Source organism: Sprattus sprattus (genome assembly GCF_963457725.1).
Source record: "Sprattus sprattus genome assembly, chromosome: 11".
Taxonomy (NCBI): domain Eukaryota; kingdom Metazoa; phylum Chordata; class Actinopteri; order Clupeiformes; family Clupeidae; genus Sprattus; species Sprattus sprattus.
Window position 1 is genome coordinate 14,645,685 of NC_137909.1, and position 20,101 is coordinate 14,665,785.

At 41.2% G+C, this 20,101-nt stretch overlaps 1 protein-coding gene across 1 annotated transcript; it reads left to right on the plus strand.

The window, feature by feature from the left end:
* Positions 1-469: 469 nt before the first annotated feature.
* Positions 470-19,311, plus strand: polm (polymerase (DNA directed), mu). Its single transcript, XM_080847954.1, has 11 exons — positions 470-756; positions 848-1,028; positions 11,837-11,935; positions 13,015-13,185; positions 13,554-13,625; positions 13,919-14,039; positions 14,270-14,402; positions 14,911-15,013; positions 15,188-15,499; positions 18,653-18,736; positions 19,205-19,311. The coding sequence occupies exons 1-11, from the start codon at positions 575-577 to the stop codon at positions 19,289-19,291; spliced, it is 1,545 nt and encodes a 514-aa protein (XP_080704080.1). The 5' UTR covers positions 470-574; the 3' UTR covers positions 19,292-19,311.
* Positions 19,312-20,101: the final 790 nt, after the last annotated feature.

Sequence of the window (20,101 nt, forward strand, 5' to 3'; positions counted from 1 at the left end):
AAGGCAACGAGGCGAGGCGCGTCCCATCTATCCACTTTACTGAAAGTGTCAGCAAAAATGAGCACTTGATTCATTAAGTTCTCATACTGCGATTTCTTTAACCCACTATGTGTATAGTGATCGTCATATGTCACAAAGGAAAAGATAGACAGTAAAGTTAATAAATGTTAGGCAGATATCAGGTTCACATATAATCAATCGTTTTTAAAACTATTCAAAACTATTTTAAAGTAAATTTAACACTGCTCTTTCATGGCACATGTTCAACTTTCAGTGTGATTGTGCAATCATTTCATCATTTCAGGCAAACATTTCCTGTTTCCACGTCGGTGTTATTTTGGCTGGTGCACTGCGTTGAGCTTCGTGCTCCTATTGGCTAATATGTTCAGTACGTCATACTCGCTTTGCGGTAGTAAAATTTATCACAGAGGATGCAAAAAATAAGACAGTAATGGTCTACGAACTCTTACGGTGTATATGTTCACCTTCGCACACTTTGTCTCTTTAGTGGGTATCCCATTTTAACTAGATACGTCGTTTGCTAGTTATTATTTTAACTTAACCAGCTTCGCACATGGTGCCTCTAAAGCGCAGGAAAGTTGTCTCAACGCTACCTGTAACTGACACTGGCATCAAAGCCACCAAATATCCAGACATCGTCATCTTTATTTTAGAGAGAAAGATGGGAGCAAGCCGCAGAACTTTCCTCACTCGACTTGGACGAACCAAAGGATTCCCGATAGCAGAAGAGTACAGGTGAGAAAAGGGTACCTTATTGTAAGCTATCTCTTGAGTGGTGATGTTGGTTACACCTCTCTCAGTAGCTTCATCTTTTGTCCTGCTACAGTGAGACTGTCACGCATATCGTCGCTGAGAATAATTCTGGAGATGAGGTGCAGGCCTGGCTTGAGACTCAAACTGCTGGTCGCACTACAGCTAATGTTGCCCATTTGTTGGACATCAGCTGGTATACAGAAAGTATGGCCACAGCCCAACCCGAAAGCATTCAGGACAGGCACAAATTAAAGGTACGTTTGTGCTGAACATCTTCGCACCATAAAGCCTAATTTATACTTCTGCATCCCTCTCCGTCCTCGAAAAAAAAAATGGGCGGGCGGGGGCAGGCGGTTGATTCAGGAAAAATTGAACGTACTGGTCGGGCTTACATACTACTCCGACGGCTATGCGTCCTAAAGCCGGCTAAAGCCTATTCAACCTATTCAACGCCGGACCGCTGGGTGGGGTAACGACTGTTTGTCGAGACCGTAGCTACCACATAACCTCTTTATTGGAAGTCATTGATTGTTTTTCCTCCCAACTGTCACTGACATGACACGGATGCTGCTTCAGGACCTGTCAGGCAGGTGCAGTCACATGGGCCTTGGAGACATGTAGCTCAGTTAACATTAGTATGTCTAATGCTATATATTCACTTGAGTAGGCAAATGTATCTCCATCGTGGTGGTCATTTTTTTGTGAAAAACATTACGATTTATAACAAAACGATATGCTTATCTTACATACAATACAGAAACTATTATTAAACGATCAAATAAAATGAATACGTTCTTATTTTCTTTGGTATTTTTGTCACATTCATACTGCAATGATCGCTGGGTAACCTTTGAATAACTACAACGCTATGACAATGCACTCTTTGGCCACGAGACGGTTGCCCTTGTCAAAAAGTGGTAACGTGAATGTGTCACTATGAAACAAAGCATGCACACTTCGAACAAAATTACCCCCCAAACTCTGAGGACAGGGCCAGAAAAATAAACCCACGGTATTCATCATACATCATACATCATGCAGTGTTATAGTTATATCAGACACACAGCAAGAACATGCATACCTCAACATACAGTTGTGGGACTGCGATTTCAACCATGAATATGTTGAAAAACACATACATTAGCACACTTACTAATGATCCTCTGCCAGGCTCTCACACACGAAAAGTTGATTCCAAAACTCTCGAATTTAAGACAGAGTGGACTGACAAGTAGGCTATGCATTTGTGCTGCTTGTGGGCAGGACAAAACCGATGTGTTTAATCTGCAACGAGACGGTTGCCCTTGTCAACAGTGTTAGCGTGAAACGTCACTATAAAACAAAGCATGCACACTTCGAACAGAAATACCCGTAGAACTATGAAGTAAGGGGCAGAAAATTAAACCCACTGCAGTCTTCATACCAATCCACATGCAGTGTTATAGTTATATCAGAAACACAACAAGAGAATGCATACACATACATGCCAATAAACATTATTCTGATTCTGATACCTCAACATACAGTTGTGAGACTGCCTTTTCAACCATGAATATGATGAAAAACACATGCAGGAGCACACTCACTTATTATCCTCTGCCTGGACACCTTTAATGCCCAATTTTCAAGAAGACGATCTTAGAGAAATCGTTGTGTGTGTGGTAGTCGTTTATTGTATAAATTCCTCCTCCCGGGAATTCTCACAACAGCGAATGATGGCAACTAACAGACAATGGTTGATGGTGGAGCTGGACTAGTTTGAGTTATAAGCAGAGGACGTGCTTGTAGCGATTTGAGCGACAACTACAACAACAACAGAACAGGAGACAGGTGGTACGTACGTTTACTAGATTTTCCGCTAAATCAAGCGTTAGCGTATTCACAATAACTCTCAAAAGTGTGCTGCTAGCCTCGCTGCTAATAAGTACAACGTTGTCGTGCCGATTATGCTCTCACACGCCACCCTCATTGAGGCAAAAGTAATGTTTGACTCAAATGTCTTTCACTGCCGTTTTATGTAAAGTCAGTCATTCTAAATAGGTTCTACACATACATGAAATACATTTCCTATTTAATAGATGCAAAGTAATTATGCTGCCAGCATTACTCCGTAGCAAATTACGTTAGATGTCAGTTGAAGCTGGTTGGAGAAGGCACTTTCAACACCGAGCCACCAGCCAAGAGACCAACAGTGGTCGGGAGAAATGTACTTTTCGAGGGTTTATATAAAATACGGTAGCCTAATGCTGCATGCTGTGCAGCTTTGTAGTTTACCAAAGTCGTACTAAAACATTTTGACAGAAAACAGGAAATGTGAGGTCCTGACATGTGTGATTCCGGAAATGATGTTGTTTGGAAATGATGTCGTAAACTGGCCAATCACAGCCAAGGGGGTCTCCGACTCTCTCCGTCTCTTTAAGAAAAGTTAGAAAAAAGCATTTGTCTCCGACCAGCTCTCCGACGGCTCTCCGACGGGTCGGATGGGCGGCAACACCTGGGTGAAGGTGTTACCAAGGCGTGCCAAGGCGTGCCAAAGTGTCCCTCTACGACCAAATCGGAGAGAATCGTAGAAGTGTAAAAATGCCTTAACTCTCCTGAGGTGGAGCTGATACAGACATAAGGGGGGGATCTTAAATGACAGGATATCCTTTCTGTAATCTTTGCCATCTCTCATATCTATGCTAAATGTTTGCAACAACAGTAGACACATTTTAGTCATATCATGGGTTTCAGGGGATAGATGAGTCTGCGCTATCGGTATGATTCCGATTGCAAGCGCATTGTTTACCTGAAAATTAACATTTAAAAGAAAGAGGCTACTGGAACTGAAACTGGTATGTGGAACTGGTAGCAGAAGCTAGGCAACGAGGGTGGCAAGCACCCACAAGATCAGTGAAAATAGCTGTTAGAGGCCTTGTAGCTAAATCAACCACAACCAATCAGTTGGATTTTGGTTTTTCGAGGACGGTTACCTCGAATGTGCTTTAGGCAGTGGTCTAAAGCTGCTGTAAAAGTAAGAGACTAACTAGAAAATGCATTTCCTGAAGGAAATACCAGTGCATGAAATGCAAAGGTTAAGAAAGGAAGAAGAGAAGAAAGAAGAGTGAAAGAAGGAAAGAAGAGTGGAAGAAGGAAAGACATAAGGAAAGAAGAGTGAAGAAAGGAGAGAAGAGTGAAAGAAGGAAAGAAGAGTGAAATAAGGGAAGAAGAAAAGAAAGAAGAGTGGAAGAAGGAAAGAAGAAAAGAAAGAAGAGTGAAATAATGAAAGAAGAAAGGAAAGAAAGGTGAAGGAAGGAAAGAAGAGTGGAAGAAGGAAAGAAGAAAAGAAAGAAGAGTGAAAGAAGAAAGGAAAGAAGAGTGAAAGAAGGAAAGAAGAGTGAAGAAAGGAAAGAAAAGTGGAAGAAGGAAAGAAGAGTGGATGAAGGAAAAAAGAAAGGCAAGAAGAGTGGAAGAAGGAAAGAAAAATGGAAGAAGAAAATAAGAAAGGAAAGAAGAGTGGAGGAAGGAAAGAAGAGTGAACAAGAGTGGCTCTGGATGAAGAGATTAAGAGAGAGTGAAAATATTGAAAAAAGTAGATAAAAATGGAGTGAAGAAGAGAGATTGAGTGTGAGAGAAAGTAGACTGAGAGAGAAAGATAGAGAGAAAAAATAGAGAATGGATGGTGTCTTAATGTTCCTAGTTACAGTTAAATTGAGAGGGACAGAGAGAAGAGGTTCCTTGGATTTGAAGCACAGGTGCAAGCCAGTTTAAAGACCCTATTAGGATGTCATAATGGCCCAATGTAAGTCAATGGGAGACATTTATATTCGTTTTTCTTTAATATCTTAAAAAGTATAAAGTTTAGAAAAGTACAACATACATAGCATACAGTGCCACTTGAAAGTATGTGAACCCCTTGAGCACTTAAGCGTTTTCTGTTGTTTTACCATGATTTTTCATTTTTTTCATCACCAATTTTCCATAGATGAAATGTCAGGTTTATGTTTATCATTTGCATGTACTTGTTTAGAGGAAATTGTTTGAGAAGCTGAAAAACTACATGAAACATGGAATTAGTCCATTTCAAAAGTAAGTGAACCCCCAGCTGAATTGATAAAGTCAAGCAGGTAACAGATTCAGTGAAACTTATTTGGGTGCTTAATTAGTCAATTAAGCAAACCGATCATCTGAGACATCCTTAGGGAAAGGTTTGGGCAACACAGATTAAAAGAGAGAGGAAACCAACCAAACTACTGTAGTGCCAAGGTGTACCCACACAGATCAACAATGCCGAGAGGAAACGAGATATCCGAGAACATCAGGAAGAAGGTACTGACAGCCCATCAGTCTTGGGAAAGCTATAAGACCATCTCCAAAAGATTCCAGCTCCATCCATCCATCCAAGACAAATCATTTTGAAATGGAGGGCATTCAACATGACCGCATCTCTGCCTAGAAGTGGACGCCCATCAAGACCATCACCAAGAAGCACCAGAAGAAGAATAAATCAGGTAAAAGTCAACCCACACATCACCTCTAAAGAGTTTCGGACCTCTCTGGCAGCATCTGGGGTAAATGTACATGGGTCTACAATCAGACGAAAATTGTTGGTTTTGATCGTGACAAAATAATTCTATCTCGGACTCATCTGTTTAAAGAAGGGACTTCCAGAAGGCCTTTGGTTTATCCAAGTGCTCTCGGGCAAAGTTGAAACGGGCAGTTTTGTTCTTTCTTGAGAGCAGAGGCTTCCTTCTAGCAACCCGATCATGAATGTCATGTCTATTCAATTTTCGTCTGATTGTAGACCCATGTACATTTACCCCAGATGCTGCCAGAGAGGTCTGAAACTCTTTAGAGGTGATGTGTGGGTTGACTTTTACCTGATTTATTCTTCTTCTGGTGCTTCTTGGTGATGGTCTTGATGGGCGTCCACTTCTAGGCAGAGATGCGGTCATGTTGAATGCCCTCCATTTCTAAATTATTTGTCTTGGATGGATGGATGGAGCTGGAATCGTTTGGAGATGGTCTTATAGCTTTCCCAAGACTGATGGGCTGTCAGAACCTTCTTCCTGATGTTCTCGGATATCTCGTTTCCTTTCGGCATTGTTGATCTGTGTGGGTACACCTTGGCACTACAGTAGTTTGGTTGGTTTCCTCCCTCTTTTAATCTGTGTTGCCCAAACCTTTCCCTAAGGATGTCTCAGATGATCGGTTTGCTTAATTGACTAATTAAGCACCCAAATAAGTTTCACTGAATCTGTTACCTGCTTGACTTTACCAATTCAGCTTGGGGTTCACTTACTTTTGAAATGGACTAATTCCATGTTTCATGTAGTCTTTTGGCTACTCAAACAATTCCCTCTAAAAAAAGTACATGCAAATGATAAACATAAACCTGACATTCCTTCTATGGAAAATTGGTGATGAAAAAAATGAAAAATCATGGTAAAACAACAGAAAACTCCTAAGTGGTCAAGGAGTTCACATACTTTCAAGTGGCACTGTAAGTGTCCTTTACAAGACCTACGCGACAAAGTTTGAACGAAGTTTCTAAGTTAAGCGGTTCGAGCTGAATTAATCGCAGAAAAAGGTGAGAAGAAGAAGAAGAAGAAGAAGAAGAAGAAGAAGCCTAGGAATAACAATACAGGGCATTTCATGCACTGTAATAATAAGAACTAGAAAATGCATTTCCTGAAGGAAATACCAGTGTCAGTGAAGCACAGGTGCAAGCCAGTTTAAAGACCCTATTATGATGTCATAATGGCCCAATGTAAGTCAATGGGAGACATTTATATTCGTTTTTCTTTAATATCTTAAAAAGTATAAAGTTTAGGAATCCTTGTCGTCAGAAGAGCTTCCACCAACTCTACGACAAGCTGCTATTACACTTATCCCTAAAAAAGGCAAAGACCCGCTACAATGCGCTTCTTATCGCCCTATCCCTTTACTGAATAGCGATTATAAAATTCTGTCTAAAATCCTAGCCGCTAGAGTGGAGAAACTACTACCACAAATAATATCTATAGATCAAACAGGTTTTATTTTAAATAGACACTCTAGCTCAAACTTGAGAAGACTCCTAAATATTGTGTATTCCCCTGCAGCCCCTGTTCCTGAAATGGTGATTTCACTTGACGCGGAAAAGGCGTTCGATCGAGTTGAATGGAACTACCTGTTTTCAGTGCTCAAGCAATTTGGATTTGGTGAAGCTTTTATATCCTGGATAAAACTTTTATATGCTCAACCCTTAGCTGCAGTAGTTACCAACGGTCAGCAGTCTGAATATTTTTCCCTGGGTAGAGGCACCCGTCAAGGCTGTCCCCTGTCACCACTCCTCTTCGCCATTGCGATAGAGCCTTTAGCCATTGCCCTTAGGCAATCTGATGAGTTTTCAGGCATAGTGCGAGGCGGACTTACTCACAAGTTATCCCTCTATGCAGATGACTTACTATTATATACATCTAACCCTATAACTTCAGTTCCCTCAATTGTTAATACTCTTAATCAGTTTGGGAAAATATCTGGCTACAAAATTAATCTCCAGAAGAGTGAAATGTTCCCTCTCAATCAGGCTGCCTCTCAAATTTCCCCATCACACTTTCCATTCAAAGTAGTTAAGAAGGGATTTAAATACCTTGGAGTAGAAATCACGCCCACTTTTTCACTGTTATTTATAAAGAACTTTGGAGTGCTTTTTGAAAAGTGTAAACAAGATATGGTGAGATGGTCCAGCCTGCCGCTCTCCTTAGTCGGCCGAGTTAACCTAATTAAAATGATTGTATTACCAAAATTTCTCTACCTCTTCCAAAACATTCCCATCTTGATAAGGAAAAAGTTTTTTAAAACTTTGGACCAATGCATAGCATCATTCATCTGGAATGGTAAATCCAGGGGCGCTGCCAGGAATTTTGGGCCCTATGAAAGATTCTAGGGGAGAGGCATGTTTACGCGCGCAGCGTGTTGGGGTGCCCATTTGAAATAAATCTTCATTATCAATGATAAATATATTGTATAATGGGCTGAAATGGAAGGCACCCAATGCATTCACTTTAATTATGTCAAATTAAGATTCACTAGCATTAATAACTGATTATAAAAACCAACATTCTATAGGTATGGACTGATATTATTGTTTCGAAATACTAGAGAGATATATTAATGCAAAGAATAGAGAGATGTCGGTGGTTATTTCTTGTATTTCGAATTTGCTCGTTCACACTTACAAAATGGCTAGCTAGCTTGCTAGCTTAGTGTTAACATAGCCCACTACATTACAATATTCCCTTTCATTAACCTCAAGTAAACCTACATTTGAGCAGGTAACAATCGTTAACAACTACAGATAACAGATACAGCCACATTCTGTAACAACCTGTACTTACAATTTCACTCCTTGCACCGTTTACTTTGAGCTAAACTCCATGGCTATAATCCTGGCTGTCTTGAAGAGACGTTAGGCAGAAACAAATACATTGTAACGCTGGTTGCACAGGTTATGCAGACGCAGACCACTTTGATTGACTGACACACGCACACATTGTTCAAATCATACGCTGGACACTTTATTAGTATTTCTACATGGGTTTAGATAATGATCAGGCTATAATAAGACCACATCTGCTATGTAATCGCTGACAACCGGGACGATTTGGTTGGTGTAAACCGGGACATATTAGCGTCCCGACAGGTTTTTGCCGGGACGCGGGACACACAACTCAAAATCGGGAGGGTCCCGGTAAAACCGGGACGTCTGGTCACCCTAGGTTAAGACCTGACCTCAGCCAGCCCAGCCGCTCTGTACACCTGCTGCCTGCCAGTGCCAGCATCTCGCATTTCGGATGCTGTTCGATTCAACGCATCGCGCGTTGCGGCCGAACCATTTCGCAAGAGCTCAGGGGGAAGGGCAAATGACAATATGTTAAATAACTAACGAAAACGTTATGGAAATCGACAGTTGTGAGTTTAATACGTTTATTTCCAATTACCATTTCTTTGTAATGAGACATATTTTTTTTTTAAAAGGCAAGAATATTAATATTATATTATTAATTGCCATCCGCGGGCCGTGGGCCGTGCTGCGTTGGGCTGGGCCGTTAGAATCAGTACCACCTTTCCCCGCCAGTCAGCGCCCCTGGGTAAATCACACAGGATTAAAAGGCAATCTCTAGAAAGACCAAAGGGGCTTGCTGGCTTGGCTTTGCCCAATTTTATATATTATTATTGGGCCTGTAATATCCAGAAAATATTGTTCTGGATGGAGGACTATCAACCTGACAGCAGTGAGGCCTGGATACATCTTGAGTGCACAGATGGCCTGGTCCACTTGGGCTCTGTCTTATGCGCTCCTACCACTCCGACCCCTCAAACCAGACTTTTCTCCAACCCAATTGTCCTTAACTCAGTTAGAATCTGGTTACAGTTTAAAAGACATTTCAACCTGTCTACAATGTCAATTCACTCCCCAATTGTCAATAATTACAATTTCCCACCCTCTACCTTGGACTCAGCTTTTAAAATCTGGATGGCAAAAGGCATTACCTCCACACTTAGCCTATTTTTTCAGGGCAAATTTGGATCATTCACACAACTCTCTGAGAAGTTTGACCTGCCAAAATCACATTTTTTTAGATACCTCCAAGTATGACATTTTGTGCAGAAAAACATTGCTTCATTTCCAACTCTACCATCAGATAACGCAACTGACAATGTTCTCTCTTTGTCCCCACACCGTAAATTCTTAATTTCAGTCCTTTACAATCAAATCTGCAACATCTCCCCCCAATCACTGCAAGAAACAAGAACACTTTGGGAAGAAGACCTAGGGGAAGTAATGAGAGAGGATCAGTGGGAGGCTGCGCTAGACTTTGTACACACATCATCCCCATGCGCTAGACATAGTTTAATTCAACTTAAAATCCTCCTGAGAGTTCACTGGACCAGGGCTAAACTTGCCAAAATTTTCCCTGATGCTGACCCATCTTGTCCCCGCTGTAAAAGTCAACCAGCTGATCACATGCATATGGTCTGGTCTTGCCCTCTCCTCAGAACATATTGGGCAGACATCTTTCATGCTTATTCAACAATGTTTGGTGTGGTCATCCTTCCAAACCCAATATGTGCCATTTTTGGCTTTACCGATGAAACACGTTCTCTCAAGGGCAGGGCCTATGTTGTCATAGCTTTCACCTCTCTGCTTGCCAGACGTCTGATACTACTGTTATGGAAAGAAAAAACACCACCCACATTCAGTAGATGGATTAGAGACACCATGTCTCTCCTGAAACTGGAAAAAATCAGATATACTCTGAAAGGTTCCATACAGAGGTTTGAGAGAACCTGGACCCCTTTCTTGTCATACTATGAGAGCATACAAAGCCCACTACAAGAGACAGATTAGATGGCAACACCCCTCCCCCCCCCCCCCCCTTTTTTTTCCTCTCTCTTTCTTTCTTTCTTTCTTTTCTTTGTTTTGTCTTGCAGCATTGTGGTATGTAATTGTATTGTACTAATCCCAAACTTTCTCTATATATATATATGTGTATATATACAGTATATTCTAAATTATCTCTTAATGTATGTACTTCTGCTGCATGGGGTAAGCTGGATGGGGGTGGGTGGGTGGGTCTTATTGTGGGTAGGGGTATAATACTTAGATTTGTGATGTGTAATTGTATAATTGTATTGATTACCCAAAAAACACCAATAAAAAGAGAAAAGTATAAAGTTTAGAAAAGTACAACATACATAGCATAAGTGTCCTTTACAAGACCTACGCGACAAAGTTTGAACGAAGTTTCTAAGTTAAGCGGTTCGAGCTGAATTAATCGCAGAAAAAGGTGAGAAGAAGAAGAAGAAGAAGAAGCCTAGGAATAACAACACAGGGCATTTCATGCACTGTAATAATAAGAACTAGAAAATGCATTTCCTGAAGGAAATACCAGTGCATGGGAAAATTTGCAAAAGTTAAGAAAGGAAGAATAAAAGAAAGAAGAGTGAAAGAAGGAAAGAAGAAAGGAGAGTAAAAGAAGGAAAGAAGAGTGGAAGAAGGAAAGAAGAGTGAAGAAAGGAAAGAAGAGTGGAAGAAGGGAAGAAGAGTGGAAGAATGAAAGAAGGAAAGAAAGAAGAGTGAAAGAAGGAAAGAAGAGTAAGAGAAGGAAAGAAGAGTGGAAGAAGGAAAGAAGAGAAAAATAAGGAAAGAAGAGTGGAAGAAGGGAAGAAGGAAGGAAAGAAAAATGGAAGAAGGAAAGAAGAGTGGAATAAGGAAAGAAGAAAGGAAAGAAGAGTGAACAATAGTGGCTCTAGATAAAGCCAGTAAAGAGAGAGTGAAAGAGGGAAAATATTGAAAGAAGGAGAGAAAAAAGAGTGAAGCAGAGAGATGGAGTGTGAGAGAAAGTAGACTGAGAGGGATAGAGAGAAAGAAGGAGAGAGAGAAAAAAAAGTAGAGTATGGAGGATGTCTTAATATTCCTAGTTATACAGTTGAATGCAGAGGGACAGAGAGAAGAGGAGCCTTGGAACCTTGGCGCAGGTGTCAGTGAAGCACAGGTGCAAGCCAGTTTAATGACCCTATTATGATGTCATAATGGCCCAATGTAAGTTAATGGGAAAATTTAGATTCGTTTTTCTTTAATATCTTAAAAAGTATAAAGTTTAGAAAAGTGAAAAATACATAGCATAAGTGTCCTTTACAAGACCTACGCAACAAAGTTTGAACGAAGTTTCTAAGTTAAGCGGTTCGAGCTGAATCAATCGCAGAAAAAGGTAACAAGAAGAAGAAGAAGCCTAGGAATAACAATACAGGGCATTTAATGCACTGTAATATAAGAAGAAGAAGAAGAAGAAGAAGAAGAAGAAGCCTAGGAATAACAATACAGGGCATTTCATGCACTGTAATTAGGGACATGTTCATTAACGTGTATTATATAAGGAACCAGATTTTCGGGTGCCTAATGTGATATGGACTCGTATCCCATTTTACTCCCTTTACCTGATCTAGGTTTGTAATCCTGCGAGACATCTTTTCCTGTGTATGACTGAAAAAAAATATTATAAAATAATAAATATCACAAATATTTCCTTTGCAGCTCAGTCTAACAGCCAGTCCGGTTATCCCTAAATCCTCTGCCAAGAGTTACGCCTGTCAGAGAAGGACTCCTTTTAAGCACCACAACTTGTTGCTGACTGTGAGTAGAAATGATTGCATTGTTGGACCTGAAACCATGTATAGTCAAAGTCAGGTTTTAGGAGTCCTCATACCAGTTGAATTGGTCCTTAGTTCTCCCCTGGTCAGATGTACAGTGATGCTGAAGACACGTCTGTAACACCCACCAACGTAATAACTTCCAACCAACGTAATAACCCTGCCAACGTAATAAAAAAGTGTGCATTTCAGACGTAATAGCCCGGCCAACGTAATAATTTCCTGCCAACATAATAATTCTTGCCTCCTGCCAACGTAAATTTGTGTGTTTATCAAGAAAGTCCTTTTGCTGGATTTGTTTGTGCGAATAACAGTTGCAATTAAATGCAGACTAAATCTTTCATTGTGTTTCTTCTTGTGTCAAAAGTGTAGACTATAACTGTGAACACACTTATAAAACATGTCCCTGCTATGTACTGATAGATCACTGATAGACTAATAGACCACTATGAGAAACATAAACTATCATTGTCACTTTCATATGTGTCACATTGTCACATTCGTGTGTGTGTGTGTGTGTGTGTGTGTGTGTGTGTGTGTGTGTGTGTGTGTGTGTGTGTTTGTGTGTGTGAGTAGCGCCTTTGTGCAAATGTCTTTTCCGGGTGGGACTGCAGCGTTTTACAGTCTTTCAACGCCTGCTACCTGTCCCTACAGTAAGACTTGATAATAACAATATCGGTGAAAATAAGGTTGGCAGGAGGCAAGAATTATTACGTTGGCAGGAAATTATTACGTTGGCCGGGCTTTTACGTCTAAAATGCACACTTTTTTATTACGTTGGCAGGGTTATTACGTTGGTGGGAAGTTATTACGTTGGTGGGTGTTACACACGTCACTCTTTTTCACTCAATTTTTTGTAAACCTCTACATTTATTTATCATTTATTCCATTTGTGACATTAGCACCACAATTTGGTATTTACTGTAAATGGGTATTCTGTGATTTTATGTTTTAAAATATTGCATGTCTATCTTCCTTCCTACCAACATTGTTCGTTTTTGTAATCTTGACATGGGGAATGAAACTGCAGTGAATATGAATGAATGTAACACTGTCCCTCAGGAAGCCCTAGAGCTGCTCTCAGAGAACGCTGAGCTTGGCGAGAATGAGGGGAGGAGCGTGGCATTCCGGAGGGCAGCGGCCATTCTGAAGACACTCCCACAGGCAGTGCAGCGGATGGAGGACCTGCAGGGTCTGCCCTGTCTTGGTGACCACTCACTCCGTGTCATTAAGGTGAGATGCCACAGTTCTGTCCCCAAGAAAAGCTTCAGTCTTCTAGAGAAATAATTCAATTATACAGATACATACATAACCTACGCTATTTAGCGAGTGCTTAATAATCTACTACATTGCCTGTTTTACACAAGTGCTCAATAATCTTCAGAATTGCTTGTTTTACAGAAGTGTTTTTATAATCTGCAATATCGCTTGTTTTAGACGAGTGTTTAATATTCTGCAAAGAATCCCTTGTCTTGCTTGTTTCAGTTTCATCCACATTTTTTGGGGATTAAGGCACTTTTCATGCATTGTTAAACAATAAATATACCATGAAATTCAGGCCTCCGGATTTAACAGTATTTTGTGTCTTCCCTCTGGTCTAGGAGATGTTAGAGTATGGGTCGTCACAGGAGGTGGAGTCAACAAGACACTCTGAGCAGTATCAGGCTTTGAAGGTTTGTTATAATGCTTGTGTTCCTCAAGTGTCTTTGGGTTTTAGGCTCAAACTATAATTTCAGACAGAGGTTCATCTATTGAATCATACCAATTCTTGTTTAGACATTTATTTTTTTGCATTCATGTTCAATATAGTGAGAGTTCTTTGCATTTTAATGCATAGGTGACATTGCTTTTTAAAGCCAACTGTTTTATTGTTCATTATTAGTTGCCGTAACTAAAAATGCCTTCTGCAATGCTGAACTACAGTATCCATATCAGTGCTGTTAACATTTGTTATGTTTCGCTGCAGGCGTTGACGGGCATATTTGGAGTCGGGGTGAAGACAGCTGAACGTTGGTTTAGGGGGGGGCTCCGCTGCCCATCAGATGTGGCCAAGTCAGAGGAAAGGCTGAACAGTGCCCAGCAAGCAGGTACACCAAATGTAATTGTATGTAAATACAAGGACAATAAAGGCTTTTCTATTATATTATATTCTACACATCAGAGCAGTTTTGCCAGGAGCATCTGTTACAAAAGTTTCCCTCCCTACTTGATGTTGAATCGCCTTTGAGTAGAGTAAACGGGTATTATCAACTTAAAAGTGTTGTAGTGCGGAAAAGTGGAAGAGCAAATTCCAGGAGTGTTGTATCTCCTATCCCAGGAGTGTTGTACCATGAGGACCTCAGCCAGCGTGTCAGTCGTGCAGAAGCCGACGCCATTGGTCAGATCGTAGAGAGGGCAGTGCAGGAAGTTTTGCCAGGAGCACAGATCACACTTACAGGAGGATTTAGGAGGTTGGTGACACACCCACACACACACACACACACACACACACACACACACACAGAGACTGCAAACACACTCTTACCCACCCACTCACCCATGCATAGATGAATGTTTTGTGTTTGCATTGTACTATTATATGGTATGTTTGAGCTCCTGTAAATCAGTTGGTAGTGCAAACAACAGCATGTGATGGATTCAAGTCATTGGGTAGCACAGATTTTGATAAAGGGTACAGCTTACCCGTTCTGTTAGGTGCTCTTTGGATAAAAGCAAGTTAAATTAATTAATGCACATACATACAACAGTCTTATTTTTGGTCTTTTCTGTTCTCTCTAACTCCCTCTCTCTCCCTCTGTCTGTCTCTCGCTCCCTTTTTCTCTCTCTCTCCCTATCTCTCTCTGTCCCTCCCTCTTACCTTCTCTCTCTTCCTCTCCCTCCCCTCTCTCCCTCTCTCTTTGTCTGTCTCTCTCTATCTCTCTCTCTCTCTCTCTCTCTCTCTCTCTCTCTCTCTGTCAGGGGGAAAGAGACAGGCCATGATGTGGACTTCCTCATTACTCACCCAGAGGAAGGGAAAGAGGAAGGGCTTATGCCCAAAGTCATCCAGTGGTTGGAGACTCAGGCAGGGAATTTCATGAATCACAGTGGGAATACTACTGAATATTTTTCAAGTGTCCTTTTTTTCAAGCACTACTTTGTGTTAATTAAAAGGATAGGATTGTCACTAATGAACTGTAGGCCAGTGAAGCAGACCTCCTATGTTTTTATACATCTCTCTTTTTTTTTTTTACTCCAGGGTATACTGTTGTATCAGAAAACCACCAGAAATTCCTACCTGGAATCCAAAGATGGGCCCTCACGTCCACCACACAACATGGATCGCTTTGAAAGGTGCTTCTCCATCTTTAAGCTGGACAGATCCATAGGAGAGGGATGCCCACCTGCCCAGGCTCCAGGTGGGGTGGTTGGGGGTCGTGAGGGACGGGCCCCTGGATCAAAGCTTGAGCCACAGCACTGCTCGTCTGGATGGAAGGCCGTTAGGGTGGACCTGGTCGTCAGCCCCTATAGCCAGTTTGGGTTCGCTCTCCTTGGCTGGACTGGCTCTAAGGTATGGAGCTTCATTACAGTGCATGAAATGCCCCGTATTGTTATTCCTAGGCTTCTTCTTCTTCTTCTTCTTCTTCTTCTTATTCTTCTCACCTTTTTCTGCGATTAACGTAGAAACTTCGTTCAACTTTGTCGCGTAGGTCTTGTAAAGGACACTTATGCTATGTATTTTTCACTTCTCTAAACTTTATACTTTTTAAGATATTAAAGAAAAACGAATATAAATGTCTCCCATTGACTTGCATTGGGCCATTATGACATCATAATAGGGTCTTAAAACTGGCTTGCACCTGTGCTTCACTAGGTGCGTTTCCATCCCATGTCTTAATGCGCATTATCTCTATGCGAATATTTAATCCTGGTTGTGCGATGCGCATTAACTTCCCCAATGCGCATAGAAATTCGATGGAAACAGTTTATTCGAGCGATTCGCGTCTTTTGTGTATTTGTTTTATGTTCGGAGTTGGACTGTAGACTACGTCCTGTTGCAGTGAGAGACAACCGTGCTGCTGTCTGCCCCGAATGTAATGTTCCTCTACTGCTTCTCAAACTGCCAGCTAATACACTACACCTCATGCAGCATATGCACTTGCTGTTATATACTTAAGCAATAAGGTTCGAGAGGCATTACGGTATCGTCAATAATGTACTTGTTCGAGGGAGTTGTTAGGCCCGACGCGCAGCGGAGGGCCGGCAAACCCTCGAACAAGTACATTATTGACGATACCGTACTGACTCGAGTACCTTATTGCTTTTATAACACGGTTGCCAGCGACTTTATACATATTAAGTACAATTAAAGTAAACAGTAAGCTGCCTTTCAGCACAAAAAAAGTTATAGACACCAAACGTTGTGTATCGCATTTCAGTAGCCAAGAGAAAATAGTCCCCCTTTGTGTGGCTGTTGCTATGCAACAGACAAATAGCATTGGAAATTCACGTCTGTTAGACCTAGAACAAAAGCTACGTGTGTTTCAATGGGTTTTTGGTCTAAGCGCTAAAAGTCACCTACAAATAATATTCGAGACTTTCAGTAAAGACTTTCAATACTCTGCAACATTTGCGTAGCACAGAAACAACTAACCGAGTCAATTTAGACATATAAAAAGTCGTATAGATAGCTTAATTCACATGAAACATTCCCCACTACATTAGCCACAACACGCTGCCATCTTGGATAGATATTTCCTTTTGAGTGCGCACTGATATGGAACGCTCAGGTAGATGAAAACAGGTCATACAGTTACTATACCGTTGAATATAGCACACCCCGGAACTAACTCTCAGAATGGTGGATTCCATCTACCCGTGTTATAATTCCATCTACCCGTGTTATAATATAATATATCTATGGTTGCTGTTTGTTGTTTCCCCTGAACATCATCATCATTACCTAGTTTATTGTAGGCCAACTGATTAACTTGATTTACGTGCAAACTACGTGGACATGTTATCTCCCCAGACATACTTTTTTGTTGTTGTTGTAAATTATAGTTTTTTTGTTTTGTGATCATTGATTTTATTACAGACCTGGTGTGCGCGGCTGTTTCGGTCCGCAATCTCTTGCCCAGGTATGGTAACTTAATATATTTCTTTGCCTGTACTCGGATGGCAAAGCATACTGCATATTAACATCTATGTACAGTGGTACGTTTCGCCCACAACACGGTATTCCGCGCATGTTGCAAGTTTGTAAAGCGCTATTGCAATGCGCTCGTCGGTGGGGACAGGCTTTCGGCAGCAAATACTTTCAGGCAACACAGCAGGGCCTATCCGTTGGCACAATTCTTGAAATCCTGACCTGGTCAGCCTGAAGTTTTCGACCCACAGCTGGTCAGTGAAGTGGGCCTTCACCAAATTAAAAAAATCCCTAGACCGTGCTCGTTCCCAGATGTACGGACGACTGCGGGGTACAGAATTCGCTGCTATGTGAGTTTGTAAAACATGTTAAAACCTTCTACGCCGTCTCCTTCTAGCAACTCAAACAACTCAAATGCTACAGCATTAAAAGTCCCAACGGCAGAGAGGAGGGCGTCCATTCTAGCGTGCACAAAACTCTTCCTCCAAATTAGACTAAAGATTCGGGTGAATGGAAACGGTCGCTGATGCGCTTTTGTTTTATTCGAATCACAGTGAATGCGAATCGTTAATGCGAACGAGCTGAATGGAAACGCACCTAGTGACACCTGCGCCAAATCCAAGGGAACCTCTTCTCTCTGTCCCTCTCAATTTAACTGTAACTAGGAACCTTAAGACACCTTCCATTCTCCACTTTTTTTCTCTCCATCTCTCCATCTTTCTCTCTATCCCTCTCAGTCTTCTTTCTCTCACACTCAATCTCTCTTCTTCACTCCATTTTTATCTCCTTTTTCAATATTTTCACACTCTCTTTATCTCTTTATCCATAGCCACTCTTGTTCACTCTTCTTTCCTTCTTCCACTCTTCTTTCCTTCTTCCATTTTTCTTTCCTTCTTCCACTCTTCTTTCCTTCTTCCACTTTTCTTTCCTTTCTTCACTCTTCTTTACTTCTTCCACTCTCCTTTCCTTTCTTCTTTCCTTCTTTCACTCTTCTTTATTTTTTGTGTTCCTTCTTCCACTCTTCTTTCCTTCTATCACTCTTCTTTCCTTTCTTCTTTCATTATTTCACTCTTCTTTCTTTTCTTCTTTCCTTCTTCCACTCTTCTTTCCTTTTCTTCACTCTTCCACTCTTCTTTCCGTCTTTCAGTCTTCTTTCCTTTCTTCTTTATTTCTTTCACTCTTCTTTCTTGTCTTCTTTCCTTCTTCCACTCTTCTCTCCTTTCTTCACTCTTCTTTCCATTCTTCTTTCCTTCTTCCACTCTTCTTTCCTTTCTTATTTCCTTCTTTCACTCTTCTTTCTTTTCTTCTTCCTTTCTTTACTTTTGCATTTCATGCACTGGTATTTCCTTCAGGAAATGCATTTTCTTGTTTTCTTTGCTATCTGACTATTTCTGACATTAGCTCTATTTTCTGTCTTCTTTTAACTTTTTCTTTCTGTCTGCCTCCATCTCTTTGAACTTATCTGGACTCTCAGGTTTATATAGCATAGGTCTATGCATAGATGCTTACAGGTCTATGTTAGTAACGTTAATTTGTCCTAGTATGGTCCTAAGTATCGTCCTTCTCTGTGTGCAGCTGTTCGAGAGGGAGCTAAGGCGCTGGGCAGGGAAGGAGAAGAACATGTCCCTGAGCAGCCACGCACTCTATGACAACAGCCAGGTGAGTGGACATGCGGACAGGTATGTGTAGCTGTGATTAGATTTGTTTCCTTGTGGCCAGGTATGTGTAGCTGTGATAACAGTAGTTTACCTTAAACCAGGTACTGTATGTGTGGCTGTGTATCCAGTTCAAAAGCCCCCCTTTTGATTAGCATCAGCAGCTCATGCACAAAGCACAGTTTAATTCCTACCCAAACTGAATTTGAATTGTCTATATGAATGATTTTTCATCCTTGTGCGTTTTAATTTTAGTTTCATACAGAATTTCTCAAAATTCCCGAGCCTGGCCCAATTGCTTAGAGGGTATCGTTTAGGCCTTACCATCCACATGCTGATCTCTTACTCTTGTGATTGCCTTGCTCCCAGTCTCTCTTTATATATTGTTAGCATATTGTTAGCATAAGTTTGCAGAGTCCCGTTGTTGTTATAATTCTACCCACGCTAACTGCTTCCTGGTGTTGGCCCTCAGAGACGTTACCTAAGAGCCAGCACAGAGGAGGAGATCTTCAGCCATCTTGGACTGGAGTACATCCCACCATGTGACCGCAATGCCTGACTGGTCACAGATTCTGTGGGAGGAGGAACCAGCAGCTGGATCCACTCTTAGGTTCCTGTAAGAATCTAGAAACGGGATAAGCAGCAGACCTCATGAAGGTCTAATCTGCACCTTAGAATGGCCTTTCACCTCCAGCCGTCTCAGCTGCTTCTCAGTTTAGTCACCAGTGCTACTCATGACTGAGAATATCTTACTTGCTTACTCTAACTTAAGTTACTTACTTGCAGAGCATCCATCCCATGTCAAGAAAAGGGTGGAAATTAAGAGATTTCTGGCCCAGGAAAGAACAACCTTGAGTCTCAATAAATGACTCATGGAATCTGGGATAGATCTAGTTGGTTCAGTGTCATATTTGTGTTAATTTGCGTCATACTGAGTGTGTGTGCGTATGTGTGCCTGTGCGTGCATGCGTGTGTGTATGAATCAGTGTGAGCATGCAAATTGGGATGCCCCTTCCACATCATCACACACTGTTTGTTCCAGGTCTGTTCCTGGAAGCCAACTCAAACCTTTGATGAATTCTGAATGCCTTGGACTGGATCTTATAAGATGCTTGTTTTGTTTTTGTTTTGTTTTGGTTCATTTATGTTCTACGATAATGTTCCTTATTGTTTGCTGAAATGCCTTTAGAAATGTAGAACTAGGTGAAGTTCTTTGAAAAGCAAATAATTTTGCTTTATTGCTTCAGTGCCTCCTACACACCCATGTGAAGGCTTCAGTCACACTTCCATTAGTTAAGTGTGTCCATCCCTCCTGTGAGTCATTCTGCACTGTGCCTATTCTGGTGCATTAGCTTTGCAGATCTGAAGC